Consider the following 17,407-nt stretch of genomic DNA (forward strand, 5'->3'; position numbering starts at 1 on the left):
GGTTGACCATGTGTTGCGACAGAGATCTGAGCACCACATGAGTGTAGTCAATGGCACTCTGCACCTGTGGAAAACCCGAAAACTAGGTAAATCCCAATTGCTTCTGCATCCTGGCTCTCTTGTCCCCAGGCAAAATGCAAATTGTTGTGCGCCCTTGTGAAGCTGGCATCCATGCCCTCACGGATGCATTTGTGGGGGGAGGCTTGTGATATCCCACAGAGATCACCTGTGGAGCCCCAAAAAAAGCCACTGGCATAGAAATTGAGCTCCACTGTCACTTTCATGGCCACTGGCAGTAGATGCCCTATATTTCCCCCCTGGCACCAAATCCTGCAGTACCTGGCAGATGTGACCAACCAGTTCCCTAGACTTGCGCAGTCCTCGGTGACATTGGCTCTCGGTCATCGGCAAGAATGAAAGTGTTAAGATGGCAATCATCTTATTAAAACCAATTGTTAGCTAAACAGGTGATGGGCATTAATTACCCCACATTTTGTGTGGAAGCTACTAGGAAGTCAGTAGCACTGAGGAATAGTCTTGGAAATAAACCAGCTTTAATCAAGAGACCAGCCTGGATTAATTCTTCCACCACAACCTCTCATTGTGAGTAACAAAAGGTGGCATCTATAGACCCTGGGTCTGGCTAGATGCCAACTAGTGATGGCTCGCTGTGGCTCTTCAGCAGCTTGTGCGGGAGCCCCAGCTGCCCCTTTTTCTAGAGGATGCTGCTCCTCCCTTTGCACAGCCAGGCACCTCAGTCGCTCTCTTACCTGTTGTCTTCTCTCTCTTTAAGCCATGAGGCTTACAGCTAGTTCACCAGGCTCCATGACCCTGATGTACTCCTGCTGCAGGATGAAAGAGATAGATGCGTGGGTTAGCCTGGGTGTACTTGGAACCTCTCTTGTTTAAGTCTGAAGGCGTTTTAATGCATCCCGGAGAGTGCTGGCCACCATCTGAATGGCCAGATATTGGTGCGTTGCATGGCTGCCCAAAACCCCACCCTCCTCCACCCCACTCCACCTGACCAATTGGCGGCAGCTTTGCCCATTGGACTGCATGCTGTGCTCTCAGCTCAGGCACAGACATTCTCCTAACCCGGGCTGCACAGCTGCACTGTTAGCTTGAACCATGGGGGAGACTGTTCCAAACCGGGATGATGACATTGCAAGGGGCTGTGAGCACCTCCACCAGTGACTGCTCTCAGCCAGCTTTAGCGAGGAGACTGTACAATCTGCCCAGTCGTCCAACTGCTCTGCAGTCCACTAAAACACTCATTAGTTTGCAGTCTGTGCTCAAGGGGCAAAAAGCTCTGGAGCACTTGGTGGCGCTTTGATGCCTCTGCGTTGCTTGAATGGACAGATAAGCTAGAGGCCCAATTACAATCATATCAATGTGGCTGCACCTGAACTATCTCAGCTACACAGGAATGCAAGGTGTCTCTACTGTGTGGCCACTTCCCTCGCTCACCACACCACCAACCCAACAGGTGCTTGTGCACTACCTTCATCCGCAGGGCAGCCTTTGCCCCCTAAAAAGTCACCTCAACTGCAGGGCAGCCTTTGCCCTCCATCCCCAAAGTCGCCTCAAATGCACAGCAGCATTTTCCCACCCGCCCCAATGCGCCTCAACCCTGAAGTCCCAACAGGCATCCCTCACAAGTGCTCCGCAATGTTACTGTGCACTCACCTCCGAGTTCCCCTCAAAGTGCAGCCTGCCAAGTGCCCGCCTTTTATATGCAGTTGTAAAACAGGTCAGCATACAATCACGCCGACGTGGGCGGATGATCCAGTGGGGGCAAACAATCCAGCGGGGGAGGTATGAGTCCGACGAGCTAGCCTTATAAGATATGCGGATTTTTGGCCTTCTCACCATATTGTCCTCTCACGCCACCGAACACACGCGAAGCCAGCGGGCACAGAATATTCCACCAAGTGCTCCACCCCTAGTCTCAGTAATGGTGACCATGGGCAGCTAAAACAATTTACAACCAACCACTCTACCCGTCAATGGCAGGCCGCGTTTCATGCTGTCGGTCATCGAGAACCTCATTGTTTCCGCTTGTGGAAGAATCTAGAACTAGGGGCCACTCTTTATAAATAAGGGGTCGCCCATTTAAAACTGAGATGAGGTGAAATTTTTTTCTCTCAGAGGCTTGTGAGTCTTTGGAACTCTCTTCCTGAAAAGGCGGTGGAAGCAGAGTCTTTGAATATTTTTAAGGCAGAGGTGGATAGGTTCTTGGTAAGCAAGGGGGTGATAGGTTATCAGGGGTAGGAGGGATGCAGATTTGAGGTTACCATGAGATCAGCCATGATCTTATTGAATGGCAGAGCAGGCTCGAGGGGCTGGGTGACCTACTCCTTGTTTGTATGTATCTCTGCATATCACTATAAACCCAGATCACCGGAATCATTCCCCTCGTGTTATGATCTGAGCATGTCGCGTGATTCACAATTGTACATAAGCGATGTGCACCTGGGGAGCTGCACTTCGCTCGGGAATACGAGGTTTGTTTACATATTTTGCTTCGGGCAGCACTCATAGTCATCAGCGCCAGGCTTCGCAGGCAGCACCACATCACTTTTAGGGGGGCTCTGGGACTGGTCTCTACCTACCAAACCAACCATAAGGCGGGGGTGGCTTCTCAACAGCTTCAGAGCCAGGCCTTGCCTGGGGAAAGGGGGGAAGTGGCCTCAGGCAAGGGAAGAGGCTGCAGGGCAAGGGCTGTACTGAGGAAGGGGGTATCTCAGAGTGTGTGTGGAGGCACAAGTTGATCTGTGCAAGTGGCCTCAAAATGGTGATAGCTGAGGAGGCAGCCTCCAGAGGAGTTGAGGCCAGATGGAGATGTGAGGGTGTGTGTGAGAGAGTGAGTGGTGATGACCCTTCACTGGCAGTGAGTGAGATGCCAGTGAATGTGTGATGGCCTTGTGTGTGTGTGTGAGTTTAGAGTGATGAGATGGTCGCCTTACCCTGCCGGCAAGGATGAGATCATCCACTCTCTATCTGCATTGGATGGCCAACCTCTTCTGTGCAGCATTGGCACTGATCACCACTATCATCGCCAGAGTGGTAATGTTGCTGCCCCTCCTGTGGCCAGAGCAGGGATAGAAGACATCATGGCGGTCTCCACAGCGTCCAAAAGGTGCTTGAGGGATGCATCACTATATTGGGGGGGGCCACAGTCATCTTGCTTTTCGGGGCCATGTCTCCTGTGCAGTAGTCCTGGGCTGGAAGCACTGAGAGGTGTGTATGTGGATGTACTTTGAATGTGGTGCCCGGTGTGATGAAGCAGCGAGATGAAGGCGTAGTGGACAAATGAGGACCCATCTGCCATCGAAACAGCATGTTTCCCGGGAATGCATGATTAATGGGGCGGGATCGAGATGATACAGTGTGCAAAGTCGCCATTGCAGCCGGCAGGTAAAATGTTCTTTTTCCCGCCCATTACTATACTTACTGCAAATCTGGGATGATTCCACCCTAGCTTTCAATTCCAGATTTTATTAACTGAAGTTAAATTCAACCAATTCTCATGCAATTAGCCTGGGCCTCTGGATTACTAGTCCTATGACATTATCACTTTGCCACCACCTCCCCATAATCCCTTTACCATCTTGGCCTGGGTTATAGCATGTCTGGGCTGGCTGGCTGACAGGCAACAGCAAGGCCACTGGTGGACTGATGGGGTGGGAGCAGGAATGCCATCACCCTGAGAGATAACAACAGGTCTGTAATACTTAGAGCTATAGCCTATCTCCCAGGGCAGCACTGGGTGCTGTGACATCTTAGAACCCCCTTTGAACAGCAGTATTCCCAGTCATGATGGCAGCAGTCCAAGCTTGCAAGACAGCTATCTGAGCTTCCACTGCAGCACTTGGTCCTTTTATGCTAGCAGTTTAAGCTGCAATGGAAGCTGAGACATCAGGTATCAGATGCCATATGATGGTAGGTTCCACAGATGTGCTGATGAAAGTGACTACCCATTCCATGTTGGAAAGGACGTGCTCCAAGGTCTGAGCCAGGCCCTGTGCCCAGTCAGTGCTAGACTTCCCTATGCCCTTTGATGTTGTATGCAGCTTTCCGACAGGCTTTCCAGTTCTCAAAGCATCAATCTTCTCCTGTAGCCAGCCCCATTAAAGTCCCCATCAAATTCAACTGCAGCAGAACTAGTGTGTGACCTTGATCTTTGGTAAGCTGGCACCTGTGCTATCCTTTCCTCCTGCCCAGCTTCTATATACTTGTGCCCACTGTCTCACCCATGCAGATGCTGCCTTTAGCCTAGCAGTTAAAATACACACAGTGTCAGTTGTAGGATTGTAATCCCCTCCAACTGGGAAATTTATGGAGTATAAAACACAAACTCATGGACATGTTTTGATCTCATGTCTTGTACCACACAATACAAAACCCAAATTGCAACCAACAGCACAGGGCGGTGCAGCAAGGAGTTAACTTGTACATTCAGTAAAAAGACAGTGGCTCATCAAAAGGGTTTGAACATTGACTGATTGCTATCATGGAACAATGGTACCAGGGAAATGCCATTACTTACTGTTGACTAATGCAGTTGACTAATGCAATTAACAGACTGATTACCCGATACAATGGCACAAGGAACATGCCATCAATACAATACAATCAAGGAATAGTGATACAACTAAGGCTTGCATCACAAACAATAGTATTGGAATCTGGCATTGCAACTATGATTGGTTCCTCTCGAGAAGAGGAATAGAGTCATTCAAACCTTCATCAACCCTTGAGCCAGATGCTGTTACTGTATTGCATCAAAATAGGAGGAGAATTGTTTAAGCAATGTGAGCTGATCATATTCATCCGGGATGTATTTTCCATGGAAAGAATTCTATTGTTTCAGCCAGTGTGAGCTGATCATATTCGTCTGGACTATGTGTGGAATAAACTAAGAGTGCTAACTGCTGGACATTGGAACAGCAGGAACAACTGGAAATGTGTTTGATATGTTTCAGTTGAATCATTATAAAAAGAAAGGCATACCAGAGTGTGGTCGGCTCTGCAACCGCCCCGCCCACTCCTGCCGAGCCCACCCACCGACTGAAAAATTCAGGCCCATGTCCCACCTACATCCCTGATTCCTCTGACACCCTACATCATATCAACAATTTCCACTTCCCTGGCCCCAACCGCCTCCTCTTCACCATGGACATCCAATCCCTCTACACCTCCATCCCCCACCGGGATGGTCTGATCACTCTCCGTTTCTTCCTCGAACAGAGGCCCGAACAATCCCCATCCACCACTACTCTCCTCCGTCTGGCTGAGCTTGTTCTCACACTGAACAATTTCTCCTTAAACTCCTCTCACTTCCTCCAAATAAAAGGTGTGGCTATGGGTACCCGCATGAGCCTGAGTTATGCCTGTCTCTTTATGAGGTATGTGGAACATTCCTTGTTCCAGTCCTACTCCAGCCCCCTCCCAAAACTCTTTCTCCGGTACATCGATGATTACTTCGGTGCTGTTTCATGCTCTCGTCTGGACCTGGAAAAATTTATTAATTTTGCTTCCAATTTCTACCCCCCCATCATTTTCACATGGTCCATCTCTGACACTTCCCTTCCCTTCCTTGGCCTCTCTGTCTCAATTTCTGGTGATAGACTGTCCACCAATATTCATTACAAGCCTACCGACTCCCACAGCTACCTTGACTACAGCTCCTCACACCCCGCTTCCTGTAAGGACTCCATCCCATTCTCTCAGTTCCTTCGCCTCCGTCGCATCTGTTCTGATGATGCCACTTTCAAGAACAGTTCCTCTGACATGTCTTCCTTCTTCCTTGACCGAGGTTTTCCACCCATGGTGGCTGACAGGGCCCTCAACCATGTCCAGCCCATCTCCCATGCATCCACCCTCACACCTTCCTCTCCCTCCCAGAACCATGATAGGGTCCCCCTTGTCCTCAATTATCACCCCACCAACCTCTGCATTCAAAGGATCATCCTCCGCCATTTCAGCCCACTCCAGCATGATGCCGCCGCCAAACACATTTTCCCTTCACCCCCCCGGCGGCATTCAACAGGGACCGTTCCCTCCGGGATACCCTGGTCCACTCCTCCATCATCCCCTACACCTCAACCCCCTCCCACGGCACCTTCCCACGCAACTGCAGAAGGTGCAACACCTGCCCTTTTACTTTCCCTCTCTTCAACGTCCAAGGGCCCAAACACTCATTTCAAGTGAAGCAGCATTTCACTTGCACTTCCCTCAATTTAGTCTACTGCATTCGCTGCTCCCAATGCGGTTTCCTCTACATTGGAGAGACCAAACGCAGACTGGGTGACCGCATTGCGGAACACCTTCGGTCTGTCCGCAAGCATGACCCAGAACTCCCTGTCGCTTGCCATTTCAACACTCCACCCTGCTCTCATGCCCACATGTCCGTCCTTGGCCTGCTGCAATGTTCCAGTGAAGCTCAACACAAACTGGAGGAACAGCACCTCATCTTCCGACGAGGCACTTTACAGCCTTCCGGATTGAATATTGAGTTCAACAATTTTAGATCATGAACTCTCTCCTCCATCCCCACCCCCTTTCCGATCCCCCCTTTTTTCCAAATATTTATGTAGATTTTTCTTTTCCCACCTATTTCCATTATTTTTAAATGTATTTCCATCCATTGTTTTATCTCTGCCTTTTAGCCTATTTTGATCCCTTCCCCACCCCCACCAGGGCTATCTGTACCTTTATTATCACATTCCTTAGATAATATCACCAGCTTCAACACCTCTTTGTCCTTTTGTCTATGACATCTTTTAGTTATCTCCACCTATCACTGGCCCTCTATCCAGCTCTACCTGTCCCACCCCCCCTTAAACCAGTTTATATTTCACCTCTTTTCTATTTTTCCTTAGTTCTGTTGAAGAGTCTTACGGACTCGAAACGTTAACCGTATTCCTCTCCGCAGATGCTGTCAGACCTGCTGAGTGTTTCCAGGTATTTTTATTTTTGTCTCAGAGTTAGAACCCTAACAATGAGGGCTGAATAGAAACCAATTCATGCAGAGTAGGTATGAAGAAATCATCCATTATCTCCTTGATAAAGCAATGACTTTCAGCTTTAAGCCATTCTGGATGGCAGCATTGGTCATGTGATCAAAACCAGCTGGCGATACTGGGTTTTTATCTTAAGACCCAGTGAGATCTGGGTAGTTTGCAGAGAACACCACAAGCCACAGCAGCTGCAGAAAAGGCTGTATCTTCTTTGTCTTTAAAAATTGGAGGCTGTAAAACCTAAAAAGCCTCCCAGCTTGCTTCCTAAATCCAAGTCCACCTGTAAAGAAATTGGACCACCCGATACGAAAAGCACAAGTGCCTAACTTTGCAACCTGCTGAACATTCATATTTTCGAGGGAACCCTGCAATAATCTTGGTACCTGACTACAGTCTCTGAGCTCATCTAACATTGGCAGTAAATAACATGAAAAGGTGTCTTTTTTTTTACAGGGCCTGCAATGACGGTTCTCCTACAATGAGCTAGATATGTGAACTATGAACTATTCTTTTGGTTTACAACTTGTAGAAGTATATTCCCTTTAACTATATCTTTCTTATGTGTGTGGGCGTGAGTGATGTAGCTTTAGACTTTTGGGTGAATGAGTGAAAACATAATCCTCTTTATTTAAACCCACAAAACCTTGCTGCTGTTATTCAAATTGACTGCATACTCAAGGGGACTAAGAGATGCGCGCGCACGCACGTACGCACACACACACATCCCTTCCTTTCCTTACGGACAGTAAGGGAAAGGGTAAAAGGGTTTCAGTTTTCTCCTAACCCTGTCCGTAACAACTATTACTAGCAAAATAAATTAGATATGCTTTCAAATGGCACAACCATTGTAAAAACAGTCAAATGAAATTCCTGCAGGGTTTCTCCTAGTTAACAGCTGTAACTTTGGTGTAAAATCAGCAAAATCCCAAAGGAACTGTAAATGGCTGCTTCTGAAATTATCAGAAGAACTCTGCAAAAAAATTACTCCAGAAACATTAAGGATTAAATGACTTATTTCCTGAATGTGTAATTCTGGGTGTAGAACCTTGCTACTGGAAGATCATATCAGGAATTGCAAATGCATTACCCATGATTTTCCATTCATTAAATTTTCTTGACTTTAATGGATAAGAGAAATGTGGGAACACCATTTGCATTTTCACAATATGGGTTACAGATGGGAAGAATTAATCACCAGATGTTTGCAACGTGAAAATCAGATCTTAATTTTCATGCTATTTACTGCTAACATTAATCCCCAGGTCATTTTCAAGATACCCGTATCACTAAATGCTGGTGCCAATGCATTTCACAATTTGATACGTTAGGGTTATGCCAATATTTCTCCTTTTTATGGAAATTCAATTCCGCTCCAACGCTGGGGCATTGAAATATGTAGCATTTACGATCACAATGAAAACGACAGGTATAACTTAAATAAATATAAATATAAATAAATAAATAAACAAAATAAATTTTAAAAATAAAAGATACGGTGATAGACACTGCCATGACCATGTATGTCCCTTTTGTTGAAGAATATTGGTTACAAATTATTTTCTTAGCATGTTAATACATTTTAAAATTGCTCTGATATTTTACATTATTATTTTTCCTACATCACAAGGATGCAATGTATATTTCATCTGGAGAAATATTCATGTAAAATGCAATAAAGCATTATTTTATTTATGCATTTAAATAAGTTGGTTGCAGGTCTGAAATAACAACAGAAGCAGCAGCTTGGCATAATGTAAAACCAGGAAAATTTGAAAAACAAGTTTGCTGTTTGAATGTAAATGTAACAAATATTATAAGAATTTATTTCTCCATCAATACTTAGTAATATCCTAAAAGTCAATATCCAAATGTGTTATGTATATGGTACATCTATGGTTATCTGTGATTAATGTAAACTCACCTAGAAGAGGATAATCTTCTGTTTCAACAGAAATTCGAGGTTTCCCAAGTATTCTGAGGAAAAGTACAGATATGATCTCTCAACTGATTATTAGTATTAAAATATAAACTTCGAGCTATAAACTATTGATAAAACTAGCAGACCAATGCCTTGAAATTTGATCACATGCAGAAATAAGCTCTGGGCACACATCATTGTAATGACTCAAACAGCATATAATGATTGTTCTGCCTCATTATTATAATAACGTAGGTGAGCAACCAGTGATACCTGCAAGACTCATTTGCTGCACAGCTATTTAGGAGGGTTGTGGGTGAGGGAGAGGGCTGCTCTTGTGTATCGACTGTCACTTAAAGCCAGCCAGAATCTTTGAAAGGGGTGGCGTATTCTGGCTTCAGACATCAAAGAAGGACTTCTTTTGAAGAAATGGCTAAAGGAGAAAGTCACTGGTTACCAAGTTTCTCCAATGCTAACTTGGAGGCCCTTGTGCAAGGAGTGGAGAGGAGGAGAGACATCCTCTCTTATCCAAGGGTAGGATGCCTTTCAGGCAACTACTTAACTATTTTTAAATATATTATTTTATGGGATTATGGCATTTCTGGCTAGGCCAGCATTTATTTCCAATCCCTAATTGCCCTTGAGAAGGTGGTGGTGAGGTGCTTTCTTGAACCACTGCAGTCCACCTGGGTGTAGGTTACACCCACAGTGCTGTTAGGAAGGGATTTTCAAGATTTGAAGCCAGTGACAGTGAAGGAACGGCGATATAGTTCTAAGTAAGGATGTGTGGCTAGGAGGGGAGCTTGCAGGTGGTGTGTTCCCATGTGTCTGCTGCCTTTGCCCTTCTAGGTGGTAGAGGATGTAGGTTTGAAAGGAGCTACCGAAGGAGCCTTGGTAATTTGCTGCAATGCATCTTGTAGATGGTACACACTGCTGCCACATTGCCTTGGTGGTGGAGGGGGGAGTGAATATTTAAGGCGGTGGACGTGATGCCAATCATGTGGGCTGCTTTATACCGGATGGTGTCAAGCTTCTTGAGTGTTGTAGGAGCTAAACTCATCCAGGCAAATGGAGAGTATTGAAATTATTGAGTGTATTGACCTGTGACTTGTAGATGGTGGACAGGCTATGGAGAGTCACAAGATGAGTTACTCACTGCAGAATTTCCAGCCTCTTAACTGCTCTTCTAGTCACAGTGTTTAAATGACTGGTCCAATTAAGTTTCTGGTCAATGGTAGCCCCCAGGATGTTGATAGGCAGGATTCAGCAATGGTAGTGCCATTGAACATTAAGGGGAGAAGGTCAGATTCTCTCTTATTGGAGATGGTCATTGCCTGGAACTTGTGCTGTGCAAATGTTATTTGTCACTTATCAGCCCGAGCTTGAATGTTGTCCAGGTCTTGCTGCATATGGGCTCAGGCTGCTTCAGTATCTGAGGAATCATGAATGGTGCTGAACATTGAGCATTCATCAGTGAACATTCCCACTTCTGCCCTAACGATGGAGGAAGGTGATTGATGAAACAGCTGAGGGTAGTTGGGCCTAGGGCACTATCCTGAGGAAAGGCCGGGGATTGAGATGATTGACCTCCAGCAACCACAATCATTTTCCTTAGTGCTACATATGACTCCAACCAGTGGAGAGCTATCCCCCTGATTCCCATCGACTCCAGTTTTGCTTGGGCTCCTTGACAGGTGGAGGATGTTGTCGAGCATCTCAACGCCAACAGCTGCAAGAAATGTAATGACCTGGCTAGGATTGTTAAGATATGCTGCTCTGATACTCTCTGCTCACAGCTGCGCCAGTGACAGCACTCACAGGGCTCCTGTCCCTGACTCGCTTTCACAAAGACACAAGAAATAGGAGGAGTGGGCCATATGGCTTGTCAAGCCTGCTCCACCATTCAATACGCTCATGGTGGATCTTGAGCTTCAACAAAATTTTCCCACCTGCTCCCCATTTCATTTAATTCCTCGCAGGACCAACAATCCGTCTGTCGCAGTCCTAAATGTATTCAGTGATGGAGCATTCACAACCCTCTGGGGCAGAGAATTCCAAACATTCACTGCCCTTTGAATGAAGTAATTCCTCCTCGTCTCAGTCATAAATGATTGACCCTTTATCCTGAGAGTGTGCCCCCATGTTTCAGACTTCCCAACTGGTGGAAACAATCTCTTAACGTTTACCCTATCAAACCCCTTAGAGTTTTGCAGGTTTCAATTAGATCACCTATCATTCTTCTAAACTCCAGAGAATGTAAGCCCCATTCACTTAGCCTTTCATTCTAGTACAACCCCCTCATCCCAGGGGCCAATCTAGTGATCATTTGCTCTATCGCCTCCAATCTATGTATATCCTTTCTTAAATGTGGAGACCAAAACTGTGCATACTATTCTAGATATGGTCTCACAAAAACCCTGTACAATTGTAGAAAGACCTCTTTATTCTTATACTGGTCCAGATGAAGGGAAGAGAAAGCAGGGCCACTATTATATATTTTTAGTAAATCATTAGAAAAAGGTGTAGTGCCAGAACACTGCAGATAGCTAACATTATAGCTATATTTAAAAAAAGGGGAGGTGGAAAATGATCACAGAATTATGCAGATTGTTCAGATTAACATCAGCAATGAAAAATATAATGGAATCCCTACTAAATGAGAAAATAGAAAAACATCTAGAAACAAAAAAACTCACAATGAATAATCAACATGAATCTCAAAAGGGAAACTCTTGCTTGACCAACTTCATTGAATTCTTTGAAGAGGTAATAAAGTAGACAAAGGTATTGCAGTGGATGCAATATATCTAGATTTTCAATAGGCCTTTAACCAGGTACCACACAATAGATTAATGAATAAAGTTAGAGCATGTGGAGCCAAGGGACAAGTAGCAAAATAAATCGCCTGCTGGCTGAAAGACAGAAATGACAGTGAAGCTGTGGTAGCTACACCAGCAGCAGAAGGTGAGAAATGGGGTCTGATAAGGACCTATGCTGGGAACACCATTGTTCACAATTTAAATCAATAATTTAGGCTTTGGAATCAAATTGGGGTAGTCAACAATGAGAACTGCAACAGATTAAAAAAAAGATATTAACAAACTTGCAGAATGGACATGTAATTGAAAAATGAATTTCAACATGTGGAGTATTTAATTAAGGAGGTTGCATATTACTTGGAATGTAAGAATCTAAATGAGGTTAAGGAGAAGGGCTCTTTGATATGCTGCAATCTGAGACTTCTGGCACCTAGAGGAACTGTTGGAGTCTTGCCTACTCTTCCTCCTCTTCATGCTCTCCACCTATGCCAGTTGCATAAAGGTTAAGAGACACAGTAACCTTGATAGCTACAGGTAACATATGTAGTTCAAAATATGACTGAAGGAAGTGACATAGATTGAAGGCAGCCTCCTTTGCCAAGCATCAGACATTGCTCCTTGGTAAAACTGAGATAGCAGAAACATTCGCTGAATAGCTGCCATGCAAATGGCCTCCTGCACAGCGCCCTTCTCTTTCTCCCTCTTTTGGCAGGTACTCTTGCTCTCTGTTATCTTCCTTGCTGTTCCCCTGGTGTCAGCTGTGGCTCAGTTCATAGCACCCTCGCTTTTGAATCAGATGGTTGTGGGTTCACGTCCCACTCCCGGAAACCAAGAACTGTGATTGTACTCGAAAGAGTTGCAATCTGTGACTGTTGATAACTCGAAAGAGTTTCCTCCTGCAGCTCTAAAAGCAGTCCTACCAGACCACCCATGACAGCAGAGTTTTAAAAGAAGAATTAAAAAAATTACAAATAAAGATTTTTAAAATGTTATAAACATGTCTCCTCATGTGACTCAGTCACATGAGTAGGGGCATGTTACAAATTAAATTTTAAAAATTTTATTTTTATTTGCTTTTGGAAACCTCAACCAGCCTGCCAACCATAAGGTTAATTTTCTTTTCAATGGCCTTAATAGGCCTTTTAATTGTCGGCGGGTGTGCTGCCATTTCCCGAGCGCGCCCGCTGACCATAATACCACGCGACTGCACGTTGACATCAGTGTGCTCGCCTGATATCAACGCACGTCATTTTACGCTTGAGCAGATCGAGCGCATGCCCGCCTGCCGGCCGAGGTAAAAATTCTGCCCGCTGTCACAAACATGCACTGTTACAAAGACACACTGTCACACACATAGTCACACACTGTCACATACAGAATCACAGAATTGTTATGGTGCAGAAGGAGGCCATTCGGCCCATCATGTCGGCACCAGCTGTCTGAACATTTTCTGAAGGACACTGTATCGAACACCTTTTGGAAGTCCTTATACACCACATCAACGGCCTTGCCCTCATCAACCATCTCTGTTACCTCTTCAAAAAACTCCAACAAGTTAGTTAGACATGATTTTGCTTTAACAAATCCATGCTGACTATTCCAAATTAATCCACATTTTTCCATGTGACTATAAATTCTATCCAGAATAATTGTTTCTAAAAGTTTCCCCACCACCAAAGTTAAACTGACTGGTGTGTAATTGCTGGACAGATCTTTACAACCTTTTTAAACAAGGGCATAATGTTTGCAATTCTCCAGTCCTCTAGCGCCTCCCCCGAATTCAGGGAACATGGAAAGATTATTGCCAGTGCCTCTGCAATTTCCACTCTCACTTCCTTCAACATTCTTGGATGCATCTCATCCGGTCCCAGTGCCTTATCAACTTTAAGTACCAACAGCTTATCCAATACTTCCTCCTTATCAATTTTAAACCCTTCTAGTGACTGAGTTTCCTCCTCTGTCACCATGGCCTGGGCAGCATCTACCTCATTGGTCAAGAAAGATGCAAAGTATTCATTTAACATCTCAGTCATGACTCTTGCCTCTATGTGTAAATCCCCTTTTTGGTCCCTAATAGGCTCTACTCCTCCTTTCACCGCCCTTTTACCATTGATGTGCTTATACAATATTTTGGGATTTCCTTTTATGTTAGCTGTCGGTCTTTTTTCATAATCCCTCTTTGCTTCTCGTATTTGCTTTTTCACATCCCTTCTGAACCTTCTGTATTCAGCTTGGTTCTCAATTGTATTGGCTACCTGACACCTGTCGTAAGCACTTTTTTCTTCTTTAACTTAATTTCTACTTCCTATGTCATCCAAGAAGCTCTAGATTTGTTTGTCCTACCCTTCCCTTTTGAGGGAACATACTTTGACTATGCCCTAACCATCTCCTCTTTGAAGGTAGCACATTGTTCACCTGCTGTTTTTCCCACCAACCTTTCATTTCATCATCTTCCGACTAGGCACTTTACAGCCTTCCGGACTGAATATTGAATTCAACAACTTTAGATCTTGAACTCCCTCCTCCATCCCCACCCCCTTTCCGTTTCTTCCCCCTTCCTTTTGTTTTTTCTAATAATTTATATAGATTTTTCTTTTCCCACCTATTTCCATTATTTTTAAATCTATACCTTTTATGCCCTGTTAGTCTTCCCCACCCCCCCCACTAGAGCTGTACCTTGAATGTCCTGCCATCCATTCTTAATTAGCACATTCGTTTAGATAATATCACCACCTTCAACACCTCTTTGTTCTTTTGTCTGTGACATCTTTTGATTATCTGCTCCTATCACCGCTTGCTTGTCCCTACAACCACCTCCCCCACCCCACACCCAACTTCTCTTCCCCCCCCCCCCCCCGCCCCCAAACCTTAAACCAGCTTATATTTCACCCCTCTCCTAATATTACTCAGTTCTGTTGAAGGGTCATGAGGACTCGAAACGTCAACTCTTTTCTTCTCCGCCAATGCTGCCAGACCTGCTGAGTTTTTCCAGGTAATTCTGTTTTTGTTTTGGATTTCCAGCATCCACAGTTATTTGTTTTTACCTTTCATTCCAGTCTATCCGGCCCAGCTCCGTTCTTGCCCCATTCAAGTCTGCTCTCTGCCAGTTGATTATTCTCACTCTGGATTGACCAATGTCATTTTCCACTGTCATCCTAAACCTTATGATACAATGATCACTGTCTCCTAAATGTTCTCCCACTGTCACTTGATCTACTTGGCCCACCTCATTCCCAAGAGCCAGGTCTAGCAGTGCCTCCTTTCTTTTTGGACTGGACACATACTGCTGTAGGAAATCCTCGTGAACACAATCTAGGAACGCTTGTCCCTCACTGCCCCTTACACTACCACTATCCCAATCTATATACAGGTAATTATAACTACTCTATGATGTTTACACCTGTCTGTAATTTCCTTGCAGACTCTATATCCTTCCCACTAGCTGGTGGTCTATATATTACACTGAGCAATGTAATTGCACCCTTCTTATTCCTTAGCTGTAGCCAAATCAATTCTGTCCTTGAATCCTCTGACACATCCTCTTTCTCCAGTACTGCAATACTCTCCTTAACCAAAAACACTACCCCTCCTCTCTTTTTTCCCTTCCCTATCTTTTCTGAACACTTTGTAACCAGGAATATTTAACACCCAGATCTGTCCTTCCTTAAGCCAAGTCTCCGTTATCGCCACCACATCATAATCCCACAAGGCAACCTGTGCCTGTAACTCCCCAACTTTATTAACTATACTCTTTGCATTCACATATGTGCAATGTAACCCTGATTTTGACTTCATAACTTGCTCCCTTACTCCGATGCCATCTATTTACTTAACATTCTCTATTTTAGTGCTATCTGCCTCTCCCAACATTCCGTGCACCCTGGTATTACTTTCTAGTATTCTCTCCTGGTTCCCACACCCCTGCTGTTTAAACCCTCCCCTACTAGCACTAGCAATGAACTCAGACCCGGCTCTGTTCAGATGCAACCCATCTGGCTTGTACAGGTGCCATCTCCCCTAGAGCCAGTCCCGGTGTCCCAGAAATCTAAAGCCCTCCCTCCTGCACCATCTTTCCAGCTATTCACCCATTGGCTTATCTTTCTATTTTTGTACTCACTTGCACTGGGAGTAATCTGGAGATTACTACTTTAGAGGTCCAGTTTGCTCATTTTCTACCTAGCTCCCTAAATTCCGATTTCTCACAACTTGCATTTCCACTTATCTTTGTATTTTCAGCAAATTTGGCTGCAATACACACGAGTCCCTTCATCCAATTTGTTAATATAGGTTGTGAATAGTCAAGGTCAAAGCACTGATCCCTGTGGCATCCAACTTGTTCCAATTGCCAACCTGAAAATGACCCATTTATCCTTACTCTCTTTTTCTTGTTAGCTAGCCAGTCCTCTATCCATGCTAATATATTACCTCTGAGGCCATGAAATCTTATCTTCAGCAGTCACCTTTTATGTGGCACCTCCTTGAATGCCTTTGGAAATGCAAACACAGAACATTTGCTGGATTCCTTTTATCCACCCTGTGCATTACATCCTGAAAGAACTCTAATAAATTTGTCAAACATGATTTCCCTTTCATAAAACCGTGTTGATTGATTGTATTATGATTTTGTAACTGTCCTGATACTACTTCCTGAAGACACGGTGGCAATGATGGGAGGAAGGGGGAGGGTAGGTGCACAAGGGACCAAAGTTGGAGCAATTCACAATTTTACGAGGGCTAGAGGAGGTTACAGAGATAAGGAGAGGCAAAGTCATGGAGGAATTCCAACATGTAGGGCGGAAACATCCCAGATTTGCACTAAGTGCGGTAGCTGACGGATAAAATGACGCTTTACCTGCCGGCTACAAGGCGGCTTCTCGCACCATACCGTCCCAAACCCGCCACATTAATTATGCATTCCTGGGAAACACGCAGTTTCCATGGCGGCCGAGCTCTCATTCACAGGCCACACCATCACCTCACCGCTTCATCATGCTGGGCATCATATTTAAAGTGCAACCATGCACACACCTCTCAGTATTTCCAACCCACAACTGCTGCATGGAAGACATGGCCCCGAAAGGCAAGACTGCAGCCCCCAGATTCAATGACACATTCCTCGAGCACCTTTTGGATGCAGTGAATGCTCGCCGTGATGTCCTCTACCCCTACTCTGGCCACAGGATGGGCAGCAACATCACCAATCTTGCTTGAGAGGTGGTGGCAGCGGTGGTCAGCGCCAACACCCTGCAAAAGAGGACAGCCACCCAGTGCCGCAAGAGGATGAATGATCTCCTCCATTCCTCCAGGGTAAGTCACTCTTCTCATCACTCTCAACTCACACACTCACAAACCCACCATACATCCACGGGGGCCTCACTCACTGCACTTCATGGGACATCACCATTCACTCCCTCACACTACACTCACCGTTATTGTCTTCATCCCGTCCATGGGACCACTTACCACCCACATATGCCAAGCATGCTTATCATCCAGCCTGGCAGACATCCTGCTTACATTCTCTCCATCTCTATTCATACAGGACAAGCTGGCATACAAGAGGGAGAGGTTGCTTACTGGTGGAGGAATGCCTGAAATCAAGGTCCTCACAGACTTTGAAAACAGAGCCATCCAGCTGGGCAGCAAGA

At 45.1% G+C, this 17,407-nt stretch overlaps 1 protein-coding gene across 1 annotated transcript in view; it reads right to left on the reverse strand.

The window, feature by feature from the left end:
* Positions 1 to 17,407, reverse strand: part of LOC144686701 (adenylate cyclase type 10-like) — a 124,196-nt gene that overhangs the window by 58,202 nt on the left and 48,587 nt on the right. The window contains exon 12 of the mRNA XM_078552278.1: positions 8,944 to 8,996. Within this exon, the coding sequence (XP_078408404.1) occupies positions 8,944 to 8,996 (53 nt within the window). The remainder of the gene's footprint in view (positions 1 to 8,943; positions 8,997 to 17,407) is intronic.

Source organism: Cetorhinus maximus, chromosome 11 (assembly GCF_964194155.1).
Source record: "Cetorhinus maximus chromosome 11, sCetMax3.hap1.1, whole genome shotgun sequence".
Classification (NCBI taxonomy): domain Eukaryota; kingdom Metazoa; phylum Chordata; class Chondrichthyes; order Lamniformes; family Cetorhinidae; genus Cetorhinus; species Cetorhinus maximus.